General features: G+C 44.5%; 1 protein-coding gene across 1 annotated transcript in view; it reads right to left on the bottom strand.

Annotated features, from left to right (window-relative positions):
• Positions 1-24,372, bottom strand: part of LOC142471443 (uncharacterized) — an 81,767-nt gene that overhangs the window by 50,680 nt on the left and 6,715 nt on the right. Inside the window, exon 3 of the mRNA XM_075578246.1 lies at positions 13,583-13,636. Within this exon, the coding sequence (XP_075434361.1) occupies positions 13,583-13,636 (54 nt within the window). The remainder of the gene's footprint in view (positions 1-13,582; positions 13,637-24,372) is intronic.

Below are 24,372 nucleotides of genomic sequence, written 5' to 3'. Positions count from 1 at the left end.
AGGCTCAGTACCACAAGATTGGCATAAAGCAGATATGGTGCCTATATTTAAAAAGGGAGCTAGATCACAACCGGGAAATTACAGACCTGTAAGTCTGACTTCAATAGTAGGGAAACTACTTGAAGGTTTAATACGGGATAATATTCAGGAATACCTAAAGGAAAACTAAATTATTAGTAATAGTCAGTATGGATTAATGAAGGATAGATCATGTCAAACTAACTTTATTTGTTTCTTTGAGGAGGTAAGTAGGAATTTAGACCAGGGTAATGCAGTTGATTTGTTCTACTTAGATTTTGCAAAGGCTTTTGATACGGTTTCACACAAGAGGTTGGTGTACAAAATAAAGCAAATTGGACTCAGTACAAATATATGCTCCTGGATTGAAAACTGGTTGAAAAACAGACAACAGAGGGTTGTCATAAATGGAACTTTTTCAGGTTGGGCTAAAGTCGTGAGTGGAGTACCTCAGAGATCGGTACTGGGACCCCTGCTTTTTAACTTGTTTATTAATGACCTTGAGTTTGGCATCGAGAGCAAAGTCTCCATCGTTGCTGATGATACTAAATTGTGTAAGGTAGAATCAGAGCTGGATGTAATTTCTCTTCAGAAGGACTTGGAGAGACTGGAAACATAGGCAGGTAAATGGCAGATGAGGTTTAATACAGATAAATGTAAGGTTATGCATTTGGGATGCAAGAATAAAAAGGCGACTTACAAATTAAATGGGGATACATTGGGGGAATCCTTGATGGAGAAGGATTTAGGAGTGCTTGTAGACAGCAGGCTTAGCAATAGTGCCCAAAGTAATGCAGTAGCTGCAAAGGAAAACAAGATCTTATCTTGCATCAAACGGGCAATGGATGGAAGGGAAGTAAACATAATTATGCCTCTTTACAAAGCATTAATAAGACCACACCTTGAATATTGAGTACAATTTTGGGCACCACTCCTTATAAAATACATTATGGAACTAGAGAGAGTGCAGGGAAGAGCCACCAAATTAATAAAGGGGGTGGACAGTCTAACTTATGAGAAGAGGCTAGCTAAATTAGATTTATTTACATTAGAAAAGAGGCGTCTAAGAGGGGATATGGTAACTATATAGAAATAAATTCAGGGACAATACAAGGAGCTTTCAAAAGAACTATTCCTCCCACGAGCAGTACAAATGACTCTGGGTCATCTCTTAAGGTTGGAGGAAAGGAGATTTCAACCGCAACAAAGGAAAGGGTTCTTTACAGTAAGGGCAGTTAAAATGTGGAATTCATTACCCATGGAGACTGTGATGGCAGATACAATAGATTTGTTTAAAAAAAGGTTGGACATCTTTTTAGAAAGGAAAGGTATACAGGGATATATCAAAAAAGTATACAAGGGAAGGATGTTGATCCAGGGATTAATCCGATTGCCAATTTTTGGAGTAAGGAAGGAATTTATTTTGACCCTTATGAGATATCATTGGATGATATGCCACTTGGGGTTTTTGTTTGCCTTACTCTGGATCAATAAGTAAGTATAGATATAGGATAAAGTATCTGTTGTCTAAATTTAGCATAGGTTGAACTTGATGAACGTATGTCTTTTTTCAACCTCATCTACTATGTAACTATATAGAACAGAAGAGTGTAACTTAAGAAAAGTCACTGAGTTCTAAATGAAGGATAAATATCTACATTGTATGTTGCACAATGATCTATCTATTTTTAGTTCTTCATAACTTCTAATTATAATTTGACACCACAAGCCATCAGTGTTAACTTCCTATCCAAGCTTCAAGTTACTGTTTAAAGAAATATATAATAAATCACTTTCTTGTTCCCACATTAATTTAGAAAAACAATTTCTAGCGCCTGGTATAATTTTGTGAGTGTCTGGAGTTACTATTATTATTATTATTTTTACATCTGTCCTAATATTATTTCTAATATGTTTTTGCAAAGACTATATTTGCTATGAAAGAATAGAATAGAGATGAAAAATATAGTATCGAAAAAAAGTTATGTTGAGTTCAGGATAGATGATAAGGGTCTACCTTGTCTTGTGCACAATTATCTACCTTCAGGTTGCCCTTAGTCTTTTACCTCTTGTTATAATTTTAAACCATGAGACACTTATATTAAATGCTTTTCTCAGTTTCTGGAGCCTGATAAAGTATGAAATCACTCTCTCAGTTTCCATTTTAGAGAATTTTTTGGTTCATTAGGTTGCATTAAAATTCATGTTTTAGCTCCAATTTTATGAGAATCCTTAACTCTGTAGACCTTTGTATTACAATACTCTCTTAGCTTCAAATAATTGTACAAAAAGACCCTTCAGTTTATAGACCTTCATATTAATTTTGTATCTTTGCCTCAAATTAACAAGATAACTTATTTTCCTAAACTTTGTGTTACTGTACATTACTGTCTTGTATTCAAATGAATGAGAACACATCAGATTCTAGACCTTGGTATAAATTTACTACAATAGCTGAGTTTCAAGAATCTAATTTTCGAGAACTCATTATTAAAACTTTGCTACTCTCTTTCCTCCAAATTACTGGGAAAATTATTTTTCTAGAATGTTCACTACTGTATATGAAAGTTAATTTTCATGAGATTTAGAAAAAAACATCCAAAACGTACCTGTGCTATCAAAGTACAGGGCAGAGAGCAGAAGAATGTTGGCCATGAGAAGCCACTTCAAGGATCCCATCGTTTAGCTTCTCTTGAGGTCCTTTGATCTTAGTCCTTGAAGTGTCCAAGTTAGTGATCCAGGAGCATCCGCAACGTTGTAATAATGGGAATATTAATTCAGTGGGGTTTTATATAGTTGTCTCGTGAGCAAAGGAGAGCCTACCCGTGTCATTTCTCAGAAGTGACACCCTGTGACATTCTGCATAAGTATTTTTTTTCACCAAGCATTGAGGCAATTAACTCAAATAGTTTACACCTGATTAAGAGATGTAATGTCTGAAAAGAGTCACCTACAGAAACAGGTGGAGGATTCACGTTTTCACATCGACAGAAGTAACCTATGAGGGTTTTTTTGGTGTACGATAGCTGTGTTTGCTGAGTCATGAGGAGGGTTTTGACAGGTAGCCATGGTAGAAATGGAAGGATTAGTGTGAGACATAGCTGTGCATAGCTGTGCATACCTGTGTATACGGTAGAGGCTGTGTTTTATGGAGAGAGGAGCAGACAGAAATTGTTGTACATCTTCTGTTCAGAAAGTGAAGGAGAGCAATAGGTAGCTGTGTATTAGATATATATATATATATATATATATATATATATATATATGGGGGAGAGGGAGAGGGAGAGGGAGAGGGAGAGGGAGAGGGAGAGAAAGAGAGAGAGAGAGAGAGAGAGAGAGAGAGAGAGAGAGAGAGAGAGAGGTGTATATTATAGAGAGGTGTATATTATAGAGAAGGGGGATAAGAGTTAGAGATGACGGTGAATTTGATACTCAGAGAGGAGCGGCGCGAGATATTAAATGCATATTATACAGAGAGGATATATTACTGGCCCCTTTGACAGTGAAGGGGTTAATATTTATTTTCAGGTTGACTATCTGTAATTACACTCCTTCATATATCATCCACCCCTCCATCTGAGTTTTCCCCACGCATGCGCGCATAACTAATTATTTTTTAACCTGAAGGGAGATGAATCATCAGATTATAAATATGAAATAAATTGCAGGTACATAATTAATAACCTATTTTTACCAACACTTTTTCGCGGTATTGTAATACAATGACATCTTATCCTTACAAGTCCCTCTTTAATGCACACGCGAGAATATTTTAGGAACTTACAAATCAACACTCCCAAAATATTTTTACAAATAGAACCGTTCTTGTTGTAAACAGGTTTTCCCGGAGAAGGAACGCAAATAATTTTTTTTGCCACAAAATTCAAGCAACGTGCTGTTGCATTTTCGATTCACTTTCACTTCGCGCACCCACTTACCGTAATGCTATCCTACTGTCTCTGTGAGTTCTCCCTACTTACTAATAGAACTGGGCGGAACAGCCCAAATTCATTGTCCCCGATAGTTTATGCCAAATCCATCCAAAAACTGGCCATGGATTGTACATAAAAAAATCAGAGTGGATTGTTGATAATACGGACTGACTTCCCTGAGGAAGAGACAGTCTTGCCTTGAAACGCGTAGGGTTACCTTGGAATACTCTTGAGCACACCGTAGCTGGGAACAGCTAAGAGCTGGGAGAAGTGACGTCACTTGGAGAAGCCAGCCGGCGACACAACCGAGGAGGTAGACCTGAGCAGCTGATCCAGTATGTCCCCATGACCACATGAACTGAACAGTTTGTTGTCTCCCGGATGCTCAGGTTTGGCTGTGGATCGGGTAGACAGATTTATTGGAGGGGGGGCTGGGATTGACCCACCGGACTTGGTACATGTTGGCACCAATGACAAAGTTAGAGTCCTAAAAAAATATTTGGGGGATCTAGACCAAAAGCTTAAGGCAAGGACCTCCAAGGTGGTATTTTCTGAAATACTACCAGTGCCATGCGCTACCGCAGGGAGACAGTCAGAGATCAGGGAGGTTAATGCATGGCTAAGAAAGTGGTGCAGGAAGGAGAGGTTTGGGGTTTTTAGAGCACTGGGACTCCTTTTCTGAGAGGTGCCATCTATATTCTAGGGACGGATTGCACCTCAATGAAGAGGGATCTTCTGTGCTAGGGGGGAGAGAATGTTAAAAAGGTCGGAGGAGATTTGAAACAAGGATGGAGGGGGGAGGGGAATGAAACAGATAATGAACTTAATGGAATAGATGAGAAAATAACAAGGGGGTATGTAGGAAATATGGGGGCAAGTGCGAGTTTGACAAGCAGCGGGTCACTCATAGCACATACAGATAACACTAGAACATTTTTAAAGACTAAACCAAATTTGTGTAGAAAGGAAGGAGCAGATAAGATAATAGTACAGGCCGAAAAAGTAACTTAGATGCATGCTTGCTAATGCAAGAAGCCTGACAGATAAAATGAGGGTGCTGCTAGGGTGCAGTACGATATCATAGGCATTACTGAAACATGGTGGGATGAAACTCATGACTGGGCAGTTAATTAAGAGGGTTAATCCCTTTTTCGGAAGGATCTAGCAAATGGGAGGTGGAGTATGTCTATATGTTAAACCGGATCTAAAACCTATTATAAGGGATGATGTCTATGAAGGGAATGATGACAATGTAGAGACCTTGTGGATAGAAATTAACAGTGGAGGTAAAAGTATAAAGAAAATGTACCCTTCCTGGTACTGCCACTGACTATGATATATATATATAATATCAATCATAGTCAGTGGCAGTACCAGGAAGGGGAGATGCTGCAGCTAAGATTGCTGCAGACACTGGAGGAGGGATCGGAGTTGGAGCTGCTCGGAATAATACAGAAGTTTCACTTGAAACTAAAGTGCAGAATTTTCTGCTAAAGAAAGAGTCAGAAAATGTGGAAAAACAGATGAATGAAAACTTTTGACAGGATGAAGCTGAAATGGAGGATACTGAAAGTCCAGCCCAGAACCAGACGGGTAAGAGAATTGCGATTAAAACAAGCTCAAGGTCTAACGAAGCCAGGAGTGAAAGGCAGGCAGAGCATGAGAAAAGGAGACTGGGAGTGACAGAAATTGTTATCCCACAAGTAAGTAAGGGTTACACAATAATGCACAGGCAGCTGCACGCCATGCGCTTGCCCCCCCCCCCTGGATCCTGGGCTGCCAACAGCGGGGGACAGAGGACACTGGCGTGACAGGATTTAGCGCACTCACGATGTGCAAGGAAGTGCGCGCGTATCTTCCCTGCTTCCCCCCCCCCCACCTGGGACCCCCCCTTCCTCCCCCCGAGCCCGCTCACAGCCGCTCGCGGCACTTCCTGTGCCTGCTGCTAGTGATCGCGTGACTGTCCGTGACGCAGAATCTTCCCGCTCCTCTACTGGTGGCTGCGCAGTGTCCCCCCTTCTTCCCCGGGTCTCTGTGGCTGCCCACCCGCCCAGGGTGATAGTAGGTAGGTGCAGGGGTGCGGCCGCCAGGGGGGGGAGGGGTTGCCTCCTGTCCTGGTGCTCCCTCCTGTCCTGGTGCTCCCATCCCCCGTCCCCTTGGTGTGGGAGATGAGCGCGGGGGCGGGTAGTGGTGATGCACTTCTGGCTGGTCGGATCGCCGGCCTTCCCCCCCCCCTCCCGTCCCCAGTCACTTACATCCGGCGTTTCATCTCTTGCTCCACTTTGTGTGTGTGTCTGTCTGAGGCGTGTGTGTGTCTGTCTGAGGCGTGTGTGTGTGTGTGTCTGAGGCTGTGTGTGTGTGTGTGTGTGTGTCTGAGGCTGTGTGTGTGTGTGTGTGTCTGTCTGAGGCGTGTGTGTGTGTGTGTCTGAGGCTGTGTGTGTGTGTGTGTGTGTGTCTGTCTGAGGCGTGTGTGTGTCTGTCTGAGGCGTGTGTGTGTGTGTGTGTCTGAGGCTGTGTGTGTGTGTGTGTCTGAGGCTGTGTGTGTGTGTGTGTGTGTGTGTCTGAGGCGTGTGTGTGTGTGTGTGTCTGTCTGAGGCGTGTGTGTGTGTGTCTGAGGCTGTGTGTGTGTGTGTGTCTGAGGCTGTGTGTGTGTGTGTGTGTCTGTCTCTGTGTGTGTGTCTGAGGCTGTGTGTGTGTGTGTGTGTGTGTGTGTGTGTGTGTGTGTGTGTGTGTGTGTGTGTGTGTGTGTGTGTGTGTGTCTGAGGCTGTGTGTGTGTGTCTGTCTGAGGCGTGTGTGTGTGTGTGTGTGTGTGTCTGTCTGAGGCGTGTGTGTGTGTCTGAGGCTGTGTGTGTGTGTGTGTGTGTGTGTGTGTCTGAGGCTGTGTGTGTGTCTGTCTGAGGCGTGTGTGTGTGTGTGTCTGAGGCTGTGTGTGTGTGTGTGTGTGTGTGTCTGAGGCTGTGTGTGTGTGTCTGAGGCTGTGTGTGTGTGTGTGTGTGTGTGTGTGTGTGTGTGTGTGTGTGTGTGTGTGTGTGTGTGTGTGTGTGTGTGAGGCTGTGTGTGTGTGTCTGTCTGAGGTGTGTGTGTCTGTCTGAGGCGTGTGTGTGTGTGTGTGTGTGTGTATGTGTGTGTGTGTGTGTGTGTGTGTCTGTCTGTCTGTCTGTCTGAGGTGTGTGTGTCTGAGGCTGTGTGTGTGTGTGTGTGTGTGTGTGTCTGAGGCTGTGTGTGTGTGTCTGAGGCTGAGTGTGTGTGTGTGTGTGTGTGTGTGTGTGTGTGTCTGAGGCTGTGTGTGTGTGTGTGTGTGTGTGTGTGTGTGTGTGTGTGTGTGTGTGTGTGTGTGTGTGTGTGTGTGTGTGTGTCTGAGGCTGTGTGTGTCTGAGGCTGTGTGTGTGTGTGTGTGTGTGTGTGTGCGTGTGTCTGAGGCTGTGTGTGTGTGTCTGAGGCTGTGTGTATGTGTGTCTGAGGCTGTGTGTGTGTGTCTGAGGCTGTGTGTGTGTGTGTGTGTGTGTGTGTGTGTGTGTGTGTGTGTGTGTGTGTGTGTGTGTGTGTGTGTGTGTGTGTGTGTGTGTGTGTGTGTGTGTGTGTGTGAGTGTGTGTCTGAGGCTGTGTGTGTGTGTCTGAGGCTGTGTGTGAGTGTGTCTGAGGGTGTGTGTGAGTGTGTGTCTGAGGCTGTGTGTGTGTGTCTGAGGCTGTGTGTGAGTGTGTCTGAGGGTGTGTGTGAGTGTGTGTCTGAGGCTGTGTGTGTGTGTCTGAGGCTGTGTGTGAGTGTGTCTGAGGGTGTGTGTGGGTGTGTCTGAGGCTCTGTGTGTGTGTGTGTGTGTGTCTGAGGCTGTGTGTGGGTGTGGGTGTGTCTGAGGCTGTGTGTGTCTGAGGCTGTGTGTGTGTGTCTGTCTGGTGTGTGTGGCTGTCTGGTGTGTGTGTGTGTGTGTGTGTGTGTGTGTGTGTGTGTGTGTGTGTGTGTGTGTGTGTGTGTGTGTGTGTGTGTGTGTGTGTGTGTGTGTGTGTGTGTGTGTGTGTGTGTGTGTGTGTGTGTGTGTCTGGTGTGTGTGTGGCTGTGTGTGTGTGTGTAGTGTGTGGCTGTGTGTGGCTGTCTGGTGTGTGTGTGTGTGTGGCTGTCTGTGTGTGTGTGTGTGTGTGTGTGTGTGTTTGTGGCTGTCTGGAGTGTGTGTGTGTGTGTGTGTGTGTGGCTGTCTGGTGTGTCGTGTGTGTGTGTGTGTGTGTGTGGCTGTCTGGTGTGAGTGTGTGGCTGTCTGGTGTGTCTGGTGTGTGTATGTGGCTGTCTTGTGTGTGTGTGGCGCTGTGGCGCTGTCTGGCGCTGTCTCCCTCTCCCTCCCTGTCACACACGAGTCAGTCAGTCACCCACCCACCCAAGTGTCAGTCACCCACCCCGTCACCCACTCTCTCTCTCTGTCTAGTTAAAATTATGCCCCCCCCCTGAAAACATTTCTGCGGACGCCATGCTACACCTGAGACAGAGACCCCGCAAACAGCTGTGCCTGAGACAGAGACCCTGCATGCAGCAGCACCTGAGACAGAGACACCGCAAACAGCTGCACCTGAGACAAATACCCTGCATGCAGCAGTACCTGAGACAGAGACCCTGCAAACAGCTGAGTGGAGCAGAAAGGTGCAGGAATTAGCAGCCACACCCAAGGCAGACACACTGCGAACAGCCCAAGCTTAGAGCCTGAATAATGCTGGCAATACACCTGAGACAGAGCAGCAAAGAGCCCAAGCACAGGAAGAAGTGTCTGAGATAGAAATGGCTGAAGCAGTGGAGAACGCTGAACCAGTAGAGGGGGTTGAAGCACAAGAAATGGAGATTCCTAAAATGGGAGAGAAATCCATACAGCCTGAAGCAGCATCAAAGCCCTTAGCAGAAACAGGAGCGGCAAAGGCAAACTCCTTAGGTGAAGCAGGAACAGCAGCAAAACCAACAGAAGCGGCTGAGCCAGCTCCCTACCCCCCTCTGCAACCTGTGCTATAAATGTGGACATTCCTTTAAAGATTGCCCAGAAGCCGAGCACAACCATTATAGGCAGAAGGAAGTGTTTAATGTACAGAATACAGCATCTCATAGTGATAAAGTGAATAAAGCAGAGACATCAGAAAGTCTTCAACTTACACCTGTAGAAGAGGTTTTAAAGTCTCTGGGTCTCCAGCCCAAAGGGGGTCAGATGGAGAACACAGGAGCAATCTGAGTTTTGTACCAAACACAGAAAATTCTACTCAGTGACAATGACATAGGGGCCTATGCTTAAAGCAGTGATAAGTGGTTTTTAGTGCGATAAATGGTTTATAGAGTGGGTAGACCCGTGGGTGTCCAGGGGCCCTCGGGTGGTCCCCATGAGTTTCCAGGGGCCCTTGGGTGGTCCCGGCGGGTCACTAGGAGCCCCTCAGGGGTCCCCGGGTGGAACCCACAGGGCTCTGGGGGGTCCTCGGGTAGTTCCCATGAGTGTTCGTGAGTCCTCGGGTGGTCCCTGCAGGTGTCCGGGGGCCTTCGGGTGGTCCCTGCGGCTCTCCCTGTTGGTCAGCGGTGCCAATCCTGTGCCTCAAAAAGAAATGTCCAATACTTTGGAATAAATACACCCCCCTCGCCCCCCCCCACTTAACACACAGTACATTAATGGGCAAAAATACTCTTATCCAGATATGGATAATGGTGCATTTGCCCATTTAAAATAAAACATTAACCAGCAGGAATAAAGTAAATAAAACTTTCACATACATCTGCCAGCCGTTGCCAGAAACAATGCAATAAAAAATACAATCTAATGGCCCCTAACCCCTAATCACCTTAGTGGTTTGTAACTGCTATAGTAATTAAGGGCATAACCTTTCTCCCCAGGCAACTACCCCCACCCATTCATTGGTACAGTGGGTACTTCATGCTCATATAATATGGGCATGATTTTCCACTATAGCAATAAATGGTGAAGCTAAAAAAAAGGCCCAAAATATACCACATTACATAGAAAAATCAACACATTACTAATGCTAATAAACCAATTGATTGGCACAGTGGGCACATCATGCCCATATAATATGGGCATGATTTCACACTATGGCAGTCAATGGTCCACCTAAAAAATAAACAACCAACAACAATATCCAATGCAATCAAAACACTCACCAAATAAACAACAATACACAAGTAAACACAACAAAATGACCAACAATCAATTAAGCAAATACCAAATAAACAACAGAATTAACAAATAAAACACCAAAAACAAAACCATCAATAAATAAAAGAAAGCTCCAAATAAACACCAGGCAAACATTTAGGTTTCTGTGCTCGAGCTGTAAATAAAATCAATTGAAGTAATCCATTTGCAGCTGCGAGTGAGGAGCCACTCCACAAACACTCCTATAAATGAGAACTCCAAATGGAGCTCCCAAAATGACAAAAAAACAATGCACACAAAGCGCACCACGGATTAGATATAAAATAATTTTAATACAATAAATATCTGGTCAATAGAACACAAAAGACGTCACAGTAAATAATATTCACGATAATAAAATAAAATAAAATGAAAACCCTATAACACTTTACATAAGTATATAAACATATAAACAATCCCACTGTAGGGTAAAAGACCCAGTGTTAGCTTTGTCAGAGCATAGCAGCCAAACACGAACAGCCAAGAAAATCTAAAGATACTGTCACAGTGGAATTACTAAGAAAAACTCGGTTAAAAACCACAATGAGGGGAATGGACACTAACCACAAGCTCCAGCAGGTGACTTGTGCGAACGCGAAAAAGTCCGGACACCGCGAACACACTGCAGATCTCACCTCTGCTGGCGCTTCCTGGTAGTTCCCTTCCAGCCAATGGGTGAATACGCAGAGCAAACTCTCGTGACCTCTACGCGTTTCGCAACCCGTGCTTCGTCAGGAGTAACCAAACTATATTTAAAATACATACTGTAAAAGCAAGCATTTGCCAAGAACAACTTGTCACTGTATGTATTGTATTGTATTGTATTGTATGTCTTTATTTATATAGCGCCATTAGTGTACATAGCGCTTCACAGTAGTAATACATGTGGTAATCAAATAAATAACAGATAATATAAATAACAGATCATGGGAATAAGTGCTTTAGACATAAAAGTAACATTTCGGAAGAGGAGTCCCTGCCCTGAGGAGCTTACATTCTAATTGGTAGGTAGGGAGAACGTACAGAGACAGTAGGAGGGAGTTCTGGTAAGTGCGTCTGCAGGGGGCCAATCTTTATGTATCCTGTGTTCAGAATATCCACAGTGCTATTCATATGCTTCTTTAAGCAAGTGTGTCTTAAGGTGGGTCTTAAAGGTGGATAGAGAGGGTGCTAGTCGGGTACTGAGGGGAAGGGCATTCCAGAGGTGTGGGGCAGTCAGTGAAAAAAGTTTAAGGCGGGAGAGGGCTTTAGATACAAAGGGGGTAGAAAGTAGACATCCTTGAGCAGAACGCAAGAGTCGGGATGGTGCATAGCGAGAAATTAGGGCTGAGATGTAAGGAGGAGCAGAAGAGTGTAAAGCTTTAAAAGTGAGGAGAAGAATGGAGTGTGAGATGCGGGATTTGATCGGAAGCCAGGAGAGGGATTTCATGAGGGGAGATGCTGAGACAGATCTAGGAAAGAGTAGAGTGATTCTGGCAGCAGCATTTAGGATAGATTGTAGGGGAGACAGGTGAGAGGCAGGAAGGCCAGACAGCAGGAGGTTACAGTAATCAAGACGGGAGAGAATGAGGGCCTGAGTCAGAGTTTTAGCAGTCGAACAACAGAGGAAAGGGCGTATCTTAGTTATATTGCGGAGGAAAAAGCGACAAGTTTTAGAAATGTTTTGAATGTGAGGGGCGAATGTGAGAGAGGAGTCGAGTGTGACCCCTAGGCAGCATGCTTGGGCTACTGGGTGAATGATTGTAGTTCCAACAGTAATGTGGAAGGAGGTAGTAGGGCCAGGTTTGGGAGGAAGTATGAGGAGCTCTGTTTTAGCCATGTTGAGTTTAAGGCGTCGGAGGGCCATCCAGGATGATATAGCAGAGAGACATTCAGAAACTTTGGTTTGTACAGCAGGTGTAAGGTCAGGTGTTGAAAAGTATATTTGTGTGTCGTCGGCATAGAGGTGATAATTAAACCCAAAAGATGTTATTAGGTCACCTAGAGAGAGTGTGTACAGAGAAAAGAGAAGAGGTCCCAGGACCCTAAAGGGTCATAAATAAATACATTTGCAATTAAAGGGAAATAAAAAAATGACAATAACAATAAAAATACAATGAAAAAACCTGTAAAATAAAAATAACATATATTCGTTGTTTTTTTCTTACCTTTAGATGTCTTCACCCTCCAATTCCAGGGGTCTCTGCAAGCTCTCGAACAAAATCCACAATCCAAAACAGCAATGGGCCACAGGTAAAGTCCAAAGTACTTTTCTTCTTTCTTTATCTTCATCTGTTAATTGTAATCCATTTGGGGTTCTTCTTTCTTCTTCTGTATCTTCATCCATCTTCATCTGCAACCTTGTTGTAATCCTATTGGGGAGGAGGTCCTCACTCCTCGGCTTCTTGGCATCAAATGAGGCTGCACAGGCTTTTATAGGGCCTGTGACGTCACCTTTTTGTGGCAAATGTATGCCAAAGTGCCTCGCTCCACTGAAAGTGGCAACTATTAATGTAAATAGCATCAATATAAGAAAGACACAGACGGAAGTAGGTGTGTTTTCCAGTCTAGATAGAGTTAATCTCCTCAGAGAAAGATCAGCAGCTGAAATCTGATTAATCAGGGGCTGGGCTCCTCAGTGAAATGAGGAAGTGTTTTAAAAGACTGAAAGCTGCCATGCACGGAGAGAGGCTGTTTTCCCCAGAGAAGGGTGGAGATAGAAGTGCTCCCAAGCTGCGGAAGCTGGTTGAATAGTGCCTACAGAGGAGAGTTTCTCTGGGCTCAGGTGGGGCCGAGTTCCCCTAAGAAGGAAAGGACGCAAGATCGTGCTGAAGCAGGGATATCTTCTTCATAAGGACTAAAATAAACAAAACCCTTACTCTTGTATGAAATGACTGTGTTACATTGTTACATATGCTAGGGCATGTTTTGGCGTGGGAACCAGCTTAGCTGGCCATGCAGTTATTGAGGGCGAAAGCTACGGTGTAGTTAGCTTTCCCTAAAGGGAATAGGAGTTTATTTTATTGTTTGGTTTTCTTAAAGGGACGGTGGGCCTGTTGGTATATGATTTAATCCCTGTAAATAAACCCCTGCTTAGAAAATACAGTGTTTCCGGCCTTACATTGGGATAAAAGAGACTGCAACGTGGTGTGGGCATCAGAATATGGTGGAGTTGAATGTGGGCAGTCCAAAAGGTGCTGCACTCAAGCAGAAAAAACACATTTTTTTCTGAAGAAAGTGAAAGTTGTAGCTGGCAATTGCTGAGCATAAAGTCTGTCCCGTCTGATACGAAGAATTGAGGAAATAGCGCATCCAATAGGTCAAGGTGAAGAATACACCCGAAGGTAGAAAATGGAGGATACAATGTGTTTTATGTGTAATGTGTCTGGCCACACAAAACAATGTCCTTTCAGGAATGACTATCCCGGTGTGGTCCCACAAAAGGAACTGCACCAGAGATGTTTATAGTGTGGAAAGCTGAATCATACCAAAGACTCTCCCTTCAGGCTGGATGATGATGATGACAATGATGATGATGACTCCTGCAATGAGGCCCCGCGAAGAGGACAGTCTCCATTTTCAGCAGGACCTCCAGAAAAATTATACCCTGTGTGTTCAGGAAGGCGCAGGTCAGAAAAGACTAGAGATGAGCTACAGCCCAAAGCATTTGGCGCAATAGTCACGGGAATGACGACCAGCCTAGAGATGACAAAGGCTACCGCTACCGCCATATACAGAGAGCCGAGCGAATCAGAGAAAACAAGTGCTGACTGGAAAACTATACTATGAGATGTCCCAGAAAGATGTGCAAAACGTCATCACAGATTTAGAAGTTTCTCAGCAAGAGGCTCACGCGCTCAAAACAGAGCTGGAACTTTCAAGCCATGAGGTCTACGCTCACAGCACTGAGGTCTGTGAATTGAAGGTTTCTGAGGAAGAGATCCTGATTCGTTTAGAAACAGTAAAAAGAGGCAAATACAAGTCTGGGACAGAAAAATTCAGACCTGACTGACCAGATCAGTGAAGGTGATAAGAAGCTTCACCAATCAAAAAAAGTGAAGAAGCAATTGATCCAGGAGAAGTTAGAGGTGCAGGAAGCACTGCAGAATGCAGAGAGGATGCAACGTGTCTCCCTGGAGCAGCACACACAAGCAGCGCACCTACGGCAGAGCCAGCTGCAAGAGCTACGTGCAAGTCTGCAAGCGGCCAAGGAGAAGCAGCGAGTCCTACAGGAAGCAAGTGACCAGGCAAATAACCAAGTACAAGTGTTACAGGAATGGCTGAGTACCCAGTATGTCCCCACAGAGCAATATGAGGAGCTGAAGGAGGAGCTTAGATGCCAGGTGACTCTGTATGAGAGGGAGCGGGAGAAGGTCCAGAAACTGGAGAAAGAGCTGTAGAAGCAGAGAGGCAGCTCCATCCCCATGAGTCAGTACGCCAAGGAGAAAGAGGCCTGGAAAACAGAAGCAGCGATGATCCTAACGACAAAAACTGCAGAGCTCCAAAAGAGGAAGGAGGCGCTGATGCAAACCCTGAGCAGGCACCGGGAAGAGGGGAATGCCCTGAGAGGGGACTTGCAGGATCAAACTGAAGAACTGCAGATGCAGATTGCTGAGCACAAGATATAGCTCTCCGAGAGGGAGGAGGTGTCCGTCAGTCAGGTGGCTTGCCTGACATTGCGCTATGAACCCGAGATGGCCGATACCCGTGAGCTGCTGGACCACACAGCTGATGAGGGTCTGGCTGCAGCTGGAGCTGGACAAGGTCCGGGAGGAGCACCGGCAGCTGCAGATCAGAAAGAGTGGAAAAGAGACAGATTGAAGCCTTGCTCTGAGTCTGCTAGGAGATGTGAAATTGCGACTCAACACCAAAGAAGCTGAACCTGAGGAAGGACCTGGAGTCTGAGCGTGCTGGCCGCAAGATGGCAGAGAAACAAAAGCGCAAACTTGATTGGTGCGGGGCTGCTGCTGGGGGGGATTGGTGTGGGGCTGCTGCTGGGGGAGATTGGTGTGGGGCTGCTGCTGGGGGAGATTGGTGCGGGGCTGCTTCTGGGGGGGATTGGTGTGGGGCTGCTGCTGGGGGGGATTGGTGTGGGGCTGCTGCTGGGGGGGATTGGTGTGGGGCTGCTGCTGGGGGAGATTGGTGTGGGGCTGCTGCTGGGGGGGATTGGTGTGGGGCTGCTGCTGAGGGAGATTGGTGCAGGGCTGCTGCTGGGGGGGATTGGTGTGGGGCTGCTGCTGGGGGAGATTTGTGCGGGGCTGCTGCTGGGGAGGATTGGTGTGGGGCTGCTGCTGGGATGGATTGGTGTGGGGCTGCTGCTGGGGGGGATTGGTGTGGGGCTGCTGCTGGGGGGGATTGGTGCGGGGCTGCTGCTGGGGGAGATTGGTGCGGGGCTTCTGCTGAGGAGGATTGGTGTGGGGCTGCTGCTGGGATGGATTGGTGTGGGGCTGCTGCTGGGGGGGACTGGTGTGGGGCTGCTGCTGGGGGGGATTGGTGTGGGGCTGCTGTTGGGGGGGATTGGTGTGGGGCTGCTGCTGGTGGGGATTGGTACGGGCTGCTGCTGGGAGGATCGGTGCGGGGCTGCTGCTGGGGGAGATCGGTGCGGGGCTGCTGCTGGGGGAGATTGGTGCGGGGCTGCTGCTGGGGAGGATTGGTGTGGGGCTGCTGCTGGGATGGATTGGTGTGGGGCTGCTGCTGGGGGGGATTGGTGTGGGGCTGCTGCTGGGGGGGATTGGTGCGGGGCTGCTGCTGGGGGAGATTGGTGCGGGGCTGCTGCTGGGGAGGATTGGTGTGGGGCTGCTGCTGGGATGGATTGGTGTGGGGCTGCTGCTGGGGGGGATTGGTGTGGGGCTGCTGCTGGGGGGGATTGGTGTGGGGCTGCTGTTGGGGGGGATTGGTGTGGGGCTGCTGCTGGTGGGGATTGGTACGGGCTGCTGCTGGGAGGATCGGTGCGGGGCTGCTGCTGGGGGATATCGGTGCGGGGCTGCTGCTGGGGGAGATTGGTGTGGGGCTGCTGCTGGGGGAGATTGGTGTGGGGCTGCTGCTGGGGGGGATCGGTGTGGGGCTGCTGCTGGGTGAGATTGGTGCGGGGCTGCTGCTGGGGGGGATTGGTGTGGGGCTTCTGCTGGGGGAGATTGGTGTGGGGCTGCTGCTGGGGGAGATCGGTGTGGGGCTGCTGCTGGGGGGGATTGGTGTGGGGCTGCTGCTGGGGGGGATTGGTGTGGGGCTTCTGCTGGGGGGGGGGGTGTGGGGCTGCTGCTGGGGGGATTGGTGTGGGTTTTCTGCTGGGGGGGAATGGTGTGGGGCTTCTGCTGGGGGGGGGTTGGTGTGGGGCTGCTGCTTGGGGAGATTGGTGCGGGGCTGCTGCTGGGGGGGATTGGTGCGGGGCTGCTGCTGGGGGGGGTTGGTGTGGGGCTGCTGCTGGGGGGGATTGGTGTGGGGCTGCTGCTGGGGGGAAGTGCGGCTGCTGGGGGAATGTTGCGACCCCGGTTATAGCGCAGTCGGATCGGGTGGCCCTCGAGGACCGCGCTATAACGGGGTTGAGCTGTATATACAAATATATTCAGGGACATCAAAAGGAGCTTCCAAAATAACAATTCATACCGAGGGCAGTACAAAGGACACAGGGTCATACACCTTAATATTGGAGGGAAGAAGATTTCACCAGCAACAAAGGAAAGGGTTCTTTACAGTAAGGGCAGTTACAATGTGGAATTAATTACCCATGGAGGCGGTGATGGCAGATACAATAGATTTGTTCAAATAAAGGTTGAACATCTTTTTAGAAAGGAAAGGTATACAGGGATATACCAAAAAAGTAAACATGGGAAGGATATTTATCCAGGGATTAAACCGATTGCCAATTCTTGGAGTCAGGAAGGAATTTATTTTTCCACTTGTGAGACAGCATTGGATGATATTTCACTGTGGTTTTTGTTTGCCTTCCTCTGAATCAATATTCTGTAAGTACGGATATAGGATAAAGTATCTCTCGTCTAAATTAAGCATAGGATGAATTGATGGATTTACGGCATACAGTCTTTTTTCAACCTCATCTACTATGTAACTATGTAAGAAGCAGCACATCTAACATAACAAGTAAAGTTAACAAATAATAACAACAACGTGTCTAATGGTACCGGTTTATGGGTTGGAATCAACGCTACGAAAGTAGACGTAGAGTTAGGGCGAGAAGAGGTGGACACAGTTTTGGTCGTGGTGGATGTGTTGGGTGTGGTGATTAGGAATCGAAAAAAGTTAAATGAGTAAAAGGTGGTGCGCCTTTCGTCTCAAAACAAGTATAAGCGGAAGTACAATGACTTGGTCACTGAATCCAAACCTCCTTGGCCTCCCCCATCCTCGTCTCTTTATAGTAGACAATGAACCTCCCTCAGTGTTGCAATTTTAAATGGGAAACTGGTAGTTCAGGTCAGCCTTACTCCAAGGCTACTAGTACTGGTGCTGAAACTAGAACTGCTAATGTGGAGAAGCATTGTATTATGGAGAATGTTAATGAAACTGTCCAGTTCTAGGGAGAAGCCAGGTTCACCTCCACCACTGACACCAGCGTCAGCTGCTGCTCTGCCAGTTACTGCTGCCAGCAGTGCCAAGACCAGAGGAACACCATTGGAACGCCATTCTTGACACATTTAAAAACATGAATGAATGCCGAACAAGCTCTGGCATTAATAGCACAAGACTCTTGCAGTGTGAGGTAAACCAGCTGACATCTAGCAGCGTTCACTGGCTACTAACAGCATGCCTCCCCTCCCAGGGATGTCTATTTTATTGATTATGACCTTGAAAGAATTGCAGGCACAAAGTAATAATTGTACAAACACTTAATGAGAAGTAGAGCTCAAAACTAAGTATACGGTGACAGTGGTGCTAGCCATTAGCTGGTTTTGCTCACACTGCTAGAGCTGTTATCCTGAATACCCATATTGCCTTCCACATAAGGTGCCTTAGAATCACGTACTGCAGTTTGGTAACTTCTAGCTATTTAAAAATAAAGTATTTCAATTCAGTATGTGGCTGGCACTCTAGTACAATAGATGGCAAATAACTGAGGCCTGGCACCATATTCCATTCCACATAAGGTGCCTTAGAATCTGCTGTTTCGACACTAGGCTACACAATTAAGCAACGACAATCTGTATGCCATTGGCACTGATTGAAAGTGCACTCAGGAGTAACCCCTCTGTGTTTATTTATACCCCCGCAGGGCCAGCCCAGTCTAGTCTACAGGGACCTCTACCCAGCTCTGTTCCTCACCCTCTCCCTCCCCCTGTGTGCAGGGGTATGTTATTGAGGGTAAGGGTCAAGCGGGAGAAGTTTTATGAGCATACCATGCTCTAGTCCCATTAGTCATACACTGACATTGTTTGCTGCTTGTTGGTTTAGCTTGGGTTACACTACCCTTAGCCATTTGGGCTAGCGTGACTGCCCTATATATAGGCACACATTGGCAGTGCTTGTTATAGGTATTTAGCATTACAGTGCTTTATCAGTTTAATATATTTTTAGACATTCTCAATATTCTCAGTGTTTGGTCCTCGTCCTTTTAATGTATATCTATTAAATTTGATTTTAATATTATCATATTCAAGCTACTATTTGGACCTCTTTTCATATCACCAATTTTCTCATGTGTGACAGTTACACACAGGGTATTTGTTTTCCCCTACAAGCATTTAGTGCATGCCACAGGGACCTTGTCCGCTCGGAGTGTCTTTGCTCTATCCGGATACTTCTGTTTTGGGGTCTAATTACCTTCCCTAGTGCACTTGTTCAATGACCTCTGGTCATCATAGGTAGAGCAGGTGTCTTCTCTGTGTATTTTAGGGCTACAAATATGCAATGGTGTACGTATATATGTGTTGGAGAACTCACAGACGTAAGAAAGTAGGCCTCCATTTGAATCCCAACAAGACCAAAGTGATGTTCAAGAAATGTGTCAAGTCTACAAATGTCGAAATCGATGGAATAGAACTGGAGGAAGTCGAAGAATAAACTCAATGGCCTGGAGGCATCAAACTTCTTTAAGTGTTAATATCACACCCGGTAAAACAATAAAAATATGCAATTTTAAGATGGGAAATATCAAGATTGCAGAGTTAATATGGTGCGATATATGGGGGGGGAATTTGCAATGCGGGAATTAATGCAATTACAGTGCCGCGATCACATTAATACTATTTCTATCATAGACGTCAGCAATAACTATTATTACAGAATTCTCTGACAGAAATAACATTAACTCGTTTGATTCCTATGGTTACCAATGTATACCACAGCCAAATTAGGGGGTTAAACAAAAAATAAATGAAAAAACACAACCTTAAAACATTGTACACCTCAGTGGCTAGTAAATTATTCTCATGCAATGCTTAACTGACCTCTAAGGTGACCAAGGGGTGAACCCTTTGTGTAACCAAATTGGAAATCCTAAGCACCCTCCCCTGGGAAACTACCCCATCATCCAACCCCCTACCAACATACGCCCAACAGACATACCCCCCCCCCCCCGCCATCGACTAATGGCCAATAGCCCTGTTAGACAAATCAGGTTAATAGTGCGTTTGGCCAAACATGTCTTAACCATAAACATATTAAATGTCACAGTGGCTACTTAGGCTCTCTCAATGGGGGGACCAGATTGCCAATGTGGCTATCAATGGTAAGCATTAATATTATAAAGATACTTTATTTCACCTCTTGACACAAAAAAAACAATGGTCTAGTAACCGCAAAGGTAATGAAGAGGTCAACTCTTCTTTCAAACCAAACCCCCCCCCCACCCCCCGCCCAACATGCAACTATCCCCCCCCCCCGCCCCCCAAAGTAATGGGCAATAACTAAATTAGCCAGGTGGTGGCAAAATGGCTGTTGTCCATTGAAAAGCAGTAAAAAAGATAACAAATACATGAAATAATATTAACACATTTATAAAATAGCCATTAATTTCACTGATTGCAACTGTGGCTACAATGCCTCCCCCCAATTGGGGCTTTGATAGCCGCATTGGCAATTAATGTAGACCTTAAATAAATAAATAAATGTATTACTTACACTAGCTAGGGTGAAGGCCATCCTTCTCATCCTCAGGGGCACCCGGAGATACATCCAATAAAGGGCTGATGACCAACTGAAAAGACAAGTCGATGCCCAATGGCCAATACAATGAAAAATCCCAAAAACCATTCAAAAGTTGCTAGTCGTTAGGCCTCCTGGGAAGGTTGGCGGGAGGGGGTTAACCTCTAGGTTACCTGGGCAATGCTTTACTAGTCGCTAACGCAGGTAGGTCGGGCTGACATGTTAATCCCGTAATGTATGGCCTTTAATAACGTGGCCTCTTTTTAATCGGATCTGATGATTTTTTGGTTGTGCATCATTGATGTACTGTATTGCAGAATTTTGTTTTGGGCGACAACACCGCATTTTTAGGTGATTGCAGCCTGATTTATCCACTCCTATCTTTGCCTGCAAACCACAGTGGATGGGAACATACTGCATTGAATTAAATCAATGGGAGAATGAAGATGGGAATGAGGCATTAGGAAGAAAAAAAATAATATTTCAAGGGTACCCTCCAAGACTGAAGTGTTTGAGCTACGTGGAGAAGAGAGGCTGTAACCACAGTACCTGGGAGATCCTTTGATGGGGAGCAGGGGGGGGGATGCTTCATCCGACAGTGGATCAAGAAGGGAAGATGGAAGATGTTGATAATATATATGTGTGGGTGTGTTTATACATATATCCCATTTATACAATAGGATTTTGTGGATCTGTGTCTCAGACAACATTTTCCATCGAGGATCTCTTGGCTCATATCTCATTACTTCATAACTCTCGTAACTCTGTGCCCAGAACATACTTGAAAATGAGAGGTAACTCTCAATGCATTACTTCCTTTTAACCTATTTTATATATAATTAAGATCAACGTCTCAATTTACAGGAAAGGGCATCAGTCGTACATCTCATTTGTACTATAAAACTTGTATAGCATGCGGTTGTGTCTCAGTTTTTTAGGACGGAACCTCCATAGTAAATCACATTAATACAATATACTGTACCTTTTATAAGGTGTGTGTCTCATTTTATCAGGACAGAGTTTACATCATACATCCCATTTATATAATAGAATATAAGATATATATACATATATACTATCGGCAGCGGCAGTGCCAGCCTCCCTTTCACACACGTTTTTTTAACGAATAATTCAAACAACTCAGGAATATACATTTTGTGTTGCCAATAATTTATAAGAATAAAGTTATGAATAAATTAATAAGTTTCATACAAAGCAAGTTATAATGATATACAATTGTACAATACATGGGATGTATACAGTATATAAATATGGTTTTTTACATATATATACACACACACACACACACACACACACACACACACACACACACACACACACACACACACACACACACACACACACACACACACACACACACACACACACACACACACACATATACATATACACAGAGAGAGATATATACTGTATATTTAAAAACATACAATATTATATTTATGCAATACATGTATATGTATATATAGATGCGTACAAATATGCGTCTCTAGCTATAAATATTTATGAATATATTAGTATATACTGAGGCAGCCAGACTTTCTGTCTCCGGTGCCGGGGAAGAAAAAGTCAAAATCAGTGGCACCGGAGACTGTTTCTGCCGTGGCTACGCTGTGGGGGTCCGTGCTTCCAATTGTGACCCACAGAGCTTACAGTCTAGCTATTCTCAGTAGGAGTAGGATATTAACCGAGACATCAAAAAGACGATCCAATAAAGGATTTACAGTATGTCTATGAGGTTGATTGGTGACTTTGTCCCGATAGGTAAGGTCTTGGGCGCATCTCATGGTGCTCTCTTGTTGATGAAGGTCTCCTGTTAAAGTCATGGTGGTCTCTTGTTGACGAGGGTCTTCTGTTAAAGTTTTCTCTCGGACGTGAACCCCCCTCAGGGTCATGGTGTGCGTGGGGTCTTCCAGAGATGTTCCCGTCCAAATGGGGGGAGTACGTAGGATAATAGGTTACTGAGTACATTCCAGTTCTCCCACACTTCAGTACCTGCAGAGGAAAGAGCTCATATTACATAAAGTTATAGGGTTAGTGGCACGGAAAATGTATTAGGATTAGTATTAGGGTTCATGTATTAGGTTAGTGTATGATGGTTAGGGTTAGTGTTAGGGCTAATATTATATGCTTAGTGGGTTATGTCAGAGTTCATGTTAGGATTCATGTTAAGCTAATGTACAGATATTAGTGTAAAGGGTTTGTTAGGGTCATGGTTGCTATCTTATGTTTAGAGGTTTTTTTATTAAATGTTAATGGTAGTTTTACATTTGTATTTATTGTTTGTGTTTTATACTGTATGTTTAGTGTGTTAGGTTAGTATTAGGGTTTATATTGTAAGTTTAGTGTGTTGGGTTAGTGTTAGTGTTTGGGTTGATATTGTATGATTAGTGTGTTGGGTTAGTGTAAGTGTTAGGGTTGATATTGTATGCTTTGTGTGTTGGGTTAGTGTTAGTGTTAGGGTTGATATTGTATGATTAGTGTGTTGGGTTAGTGTTAGTGTTAGGGTTGATATTGTATGATTAGTGTGTTAGGTTAGTGTTAGGGTTGATACTGTATGATTAGTGTGTTGGGTTAGTGTTAGTGTTAGGGTTGATATTGTATGATTAGTGTGTTGGGTTAGTGTTAGTGTTAGGGTTTATATTGTATGATTAGTGTGTTAGATTAGTGTTAGGGTTGATACTGTACGTTTAGTGTGTTAGGTAAGTGTTAGTGTTAGAGTTCATATTGTATGATTAGTGTGTTAGGTTAGTGTTAGGGTTGATATTGTATGATTAGTGTGTTGGGTTAGTGTTAGTGTTAGGATTGATATTGTATGATTAGTGTGTTGGGTTAGTGTTAGTGTTAGGGTTGATATTGTATGATTAGTGTGTTAGATTAGTGTTAGGGTTGATACTGTATGATTAGTGTGTTGGGTTAGTGTTAGTGTTAGGGTTGATATTGTATGATTAGTGTGTTGGGTTAGTGTTAGGGTTGATATTGTATGATTAGTGTGTTAGGTTAGTTTTAGGGTTGATACTGTATGATTAGTGTGTTGGGTTAGTGTTAGTGTTAGGGTTGATATTGTATGATTAGTGTGTTAGATTAGTGTTAGGGTTGATACTGTATGATTAGTGTGTTGGGTTAGTGTTAGTGTTAGGGTTGATATTGTATGATTAGTGTGTTGGGTTAGTGTTAGGGTTGATATTGTATGATTAGTGTGTTAGATTAGTGTTAGGGTTGATACTGTATGATTAGTGTGTTGGGTTAGTGTTAGGGTTGATATTGTATGATTAGTATGTTGGGTTAGTGTTAGGGTTGATATTGTATGATTAGTGTGTTGGGTTAGTGTTAGGGTTGATACTGTATGATTAGTGTGTTGGGTTAGTGTTAGTGTTAGGGTTGATATTGTATGATTAGTGTGTTGGGTTAGTGTTGGTGTTAGGGTTTATATTGTATGATTAGTGTGTTAGATTAGTGTTAGGGTTGATACTGTACGTTTAGTGTGCTAGGTAAGTGTTATTTTTAGAGTTCATATTGTATGATTATTGTGTTAGGTTAGTGTTAGGGTTGATACAATATGATTAGTGTGTTGGGTTAGTGTTAGTGTTAGGGTTGATATTGTATGATTAGTGTGTTGGGTTAGTGTTAGTATTAGGGTTCATATTGTATGATTAGTATGTTGGACTAGTGTTAGTGTTAGTGTTGATATTGTATGATTAGTGTGTTGGGTTAGTGTTAGTTTTAGGGTTTATATTGTATGATTAGTGTGTTAGATTAGTGTTAGGGTTGATACTGTACGTTTAGTGTGCTAGGTAAGTGTTATTTTTAGAGTTCATATTGTATGATTATTGTGTTAGGTTAGTGTTAGGGTTGATACAATATGATTAGTGTGTTGGGTTAGTGTTAGTGTTAGGGTTGATATTGTATGATTAGTGTGTTGGGTTAGTGTTAGTATTAGGGTTCATATTGTATGATTAGTATGTTGGACTAGTGTTAGTGTTAGTGTTGATATTGTATGATTAGTGTGTTGGGTTAGTGTTGGTGTTAGGGTTTATATTGTATGATTAGTGTGTTAGATTAGTGTTAGGGTTGATACTGTACGTTTAGTGTGCTAGGTAAGTGTTATTTTTAGAGTTCATATTGTATGATTATTGTGTTAGGTTAGTGTTAGGGTTGATACAAT

The sequence above is a fragment of the Ascaphus truei genome, chromosome 20 (genome assembly GCF_040206685.1).
Source record: "Ascaphus truei isolate aAscTru1 chromosome 20, aAscTru1.hap1, whole genome shotgun sequence".
NCBI classification, from domain to species: Eukaryota; Metazoa; Chordata; class Amphibia; order Anura; family Ascaphidae; genus Ascaphus; species Ascaphus truei.
This window is presented reverse-complemented; position numbering and strand designations above follow the sequence as displayed.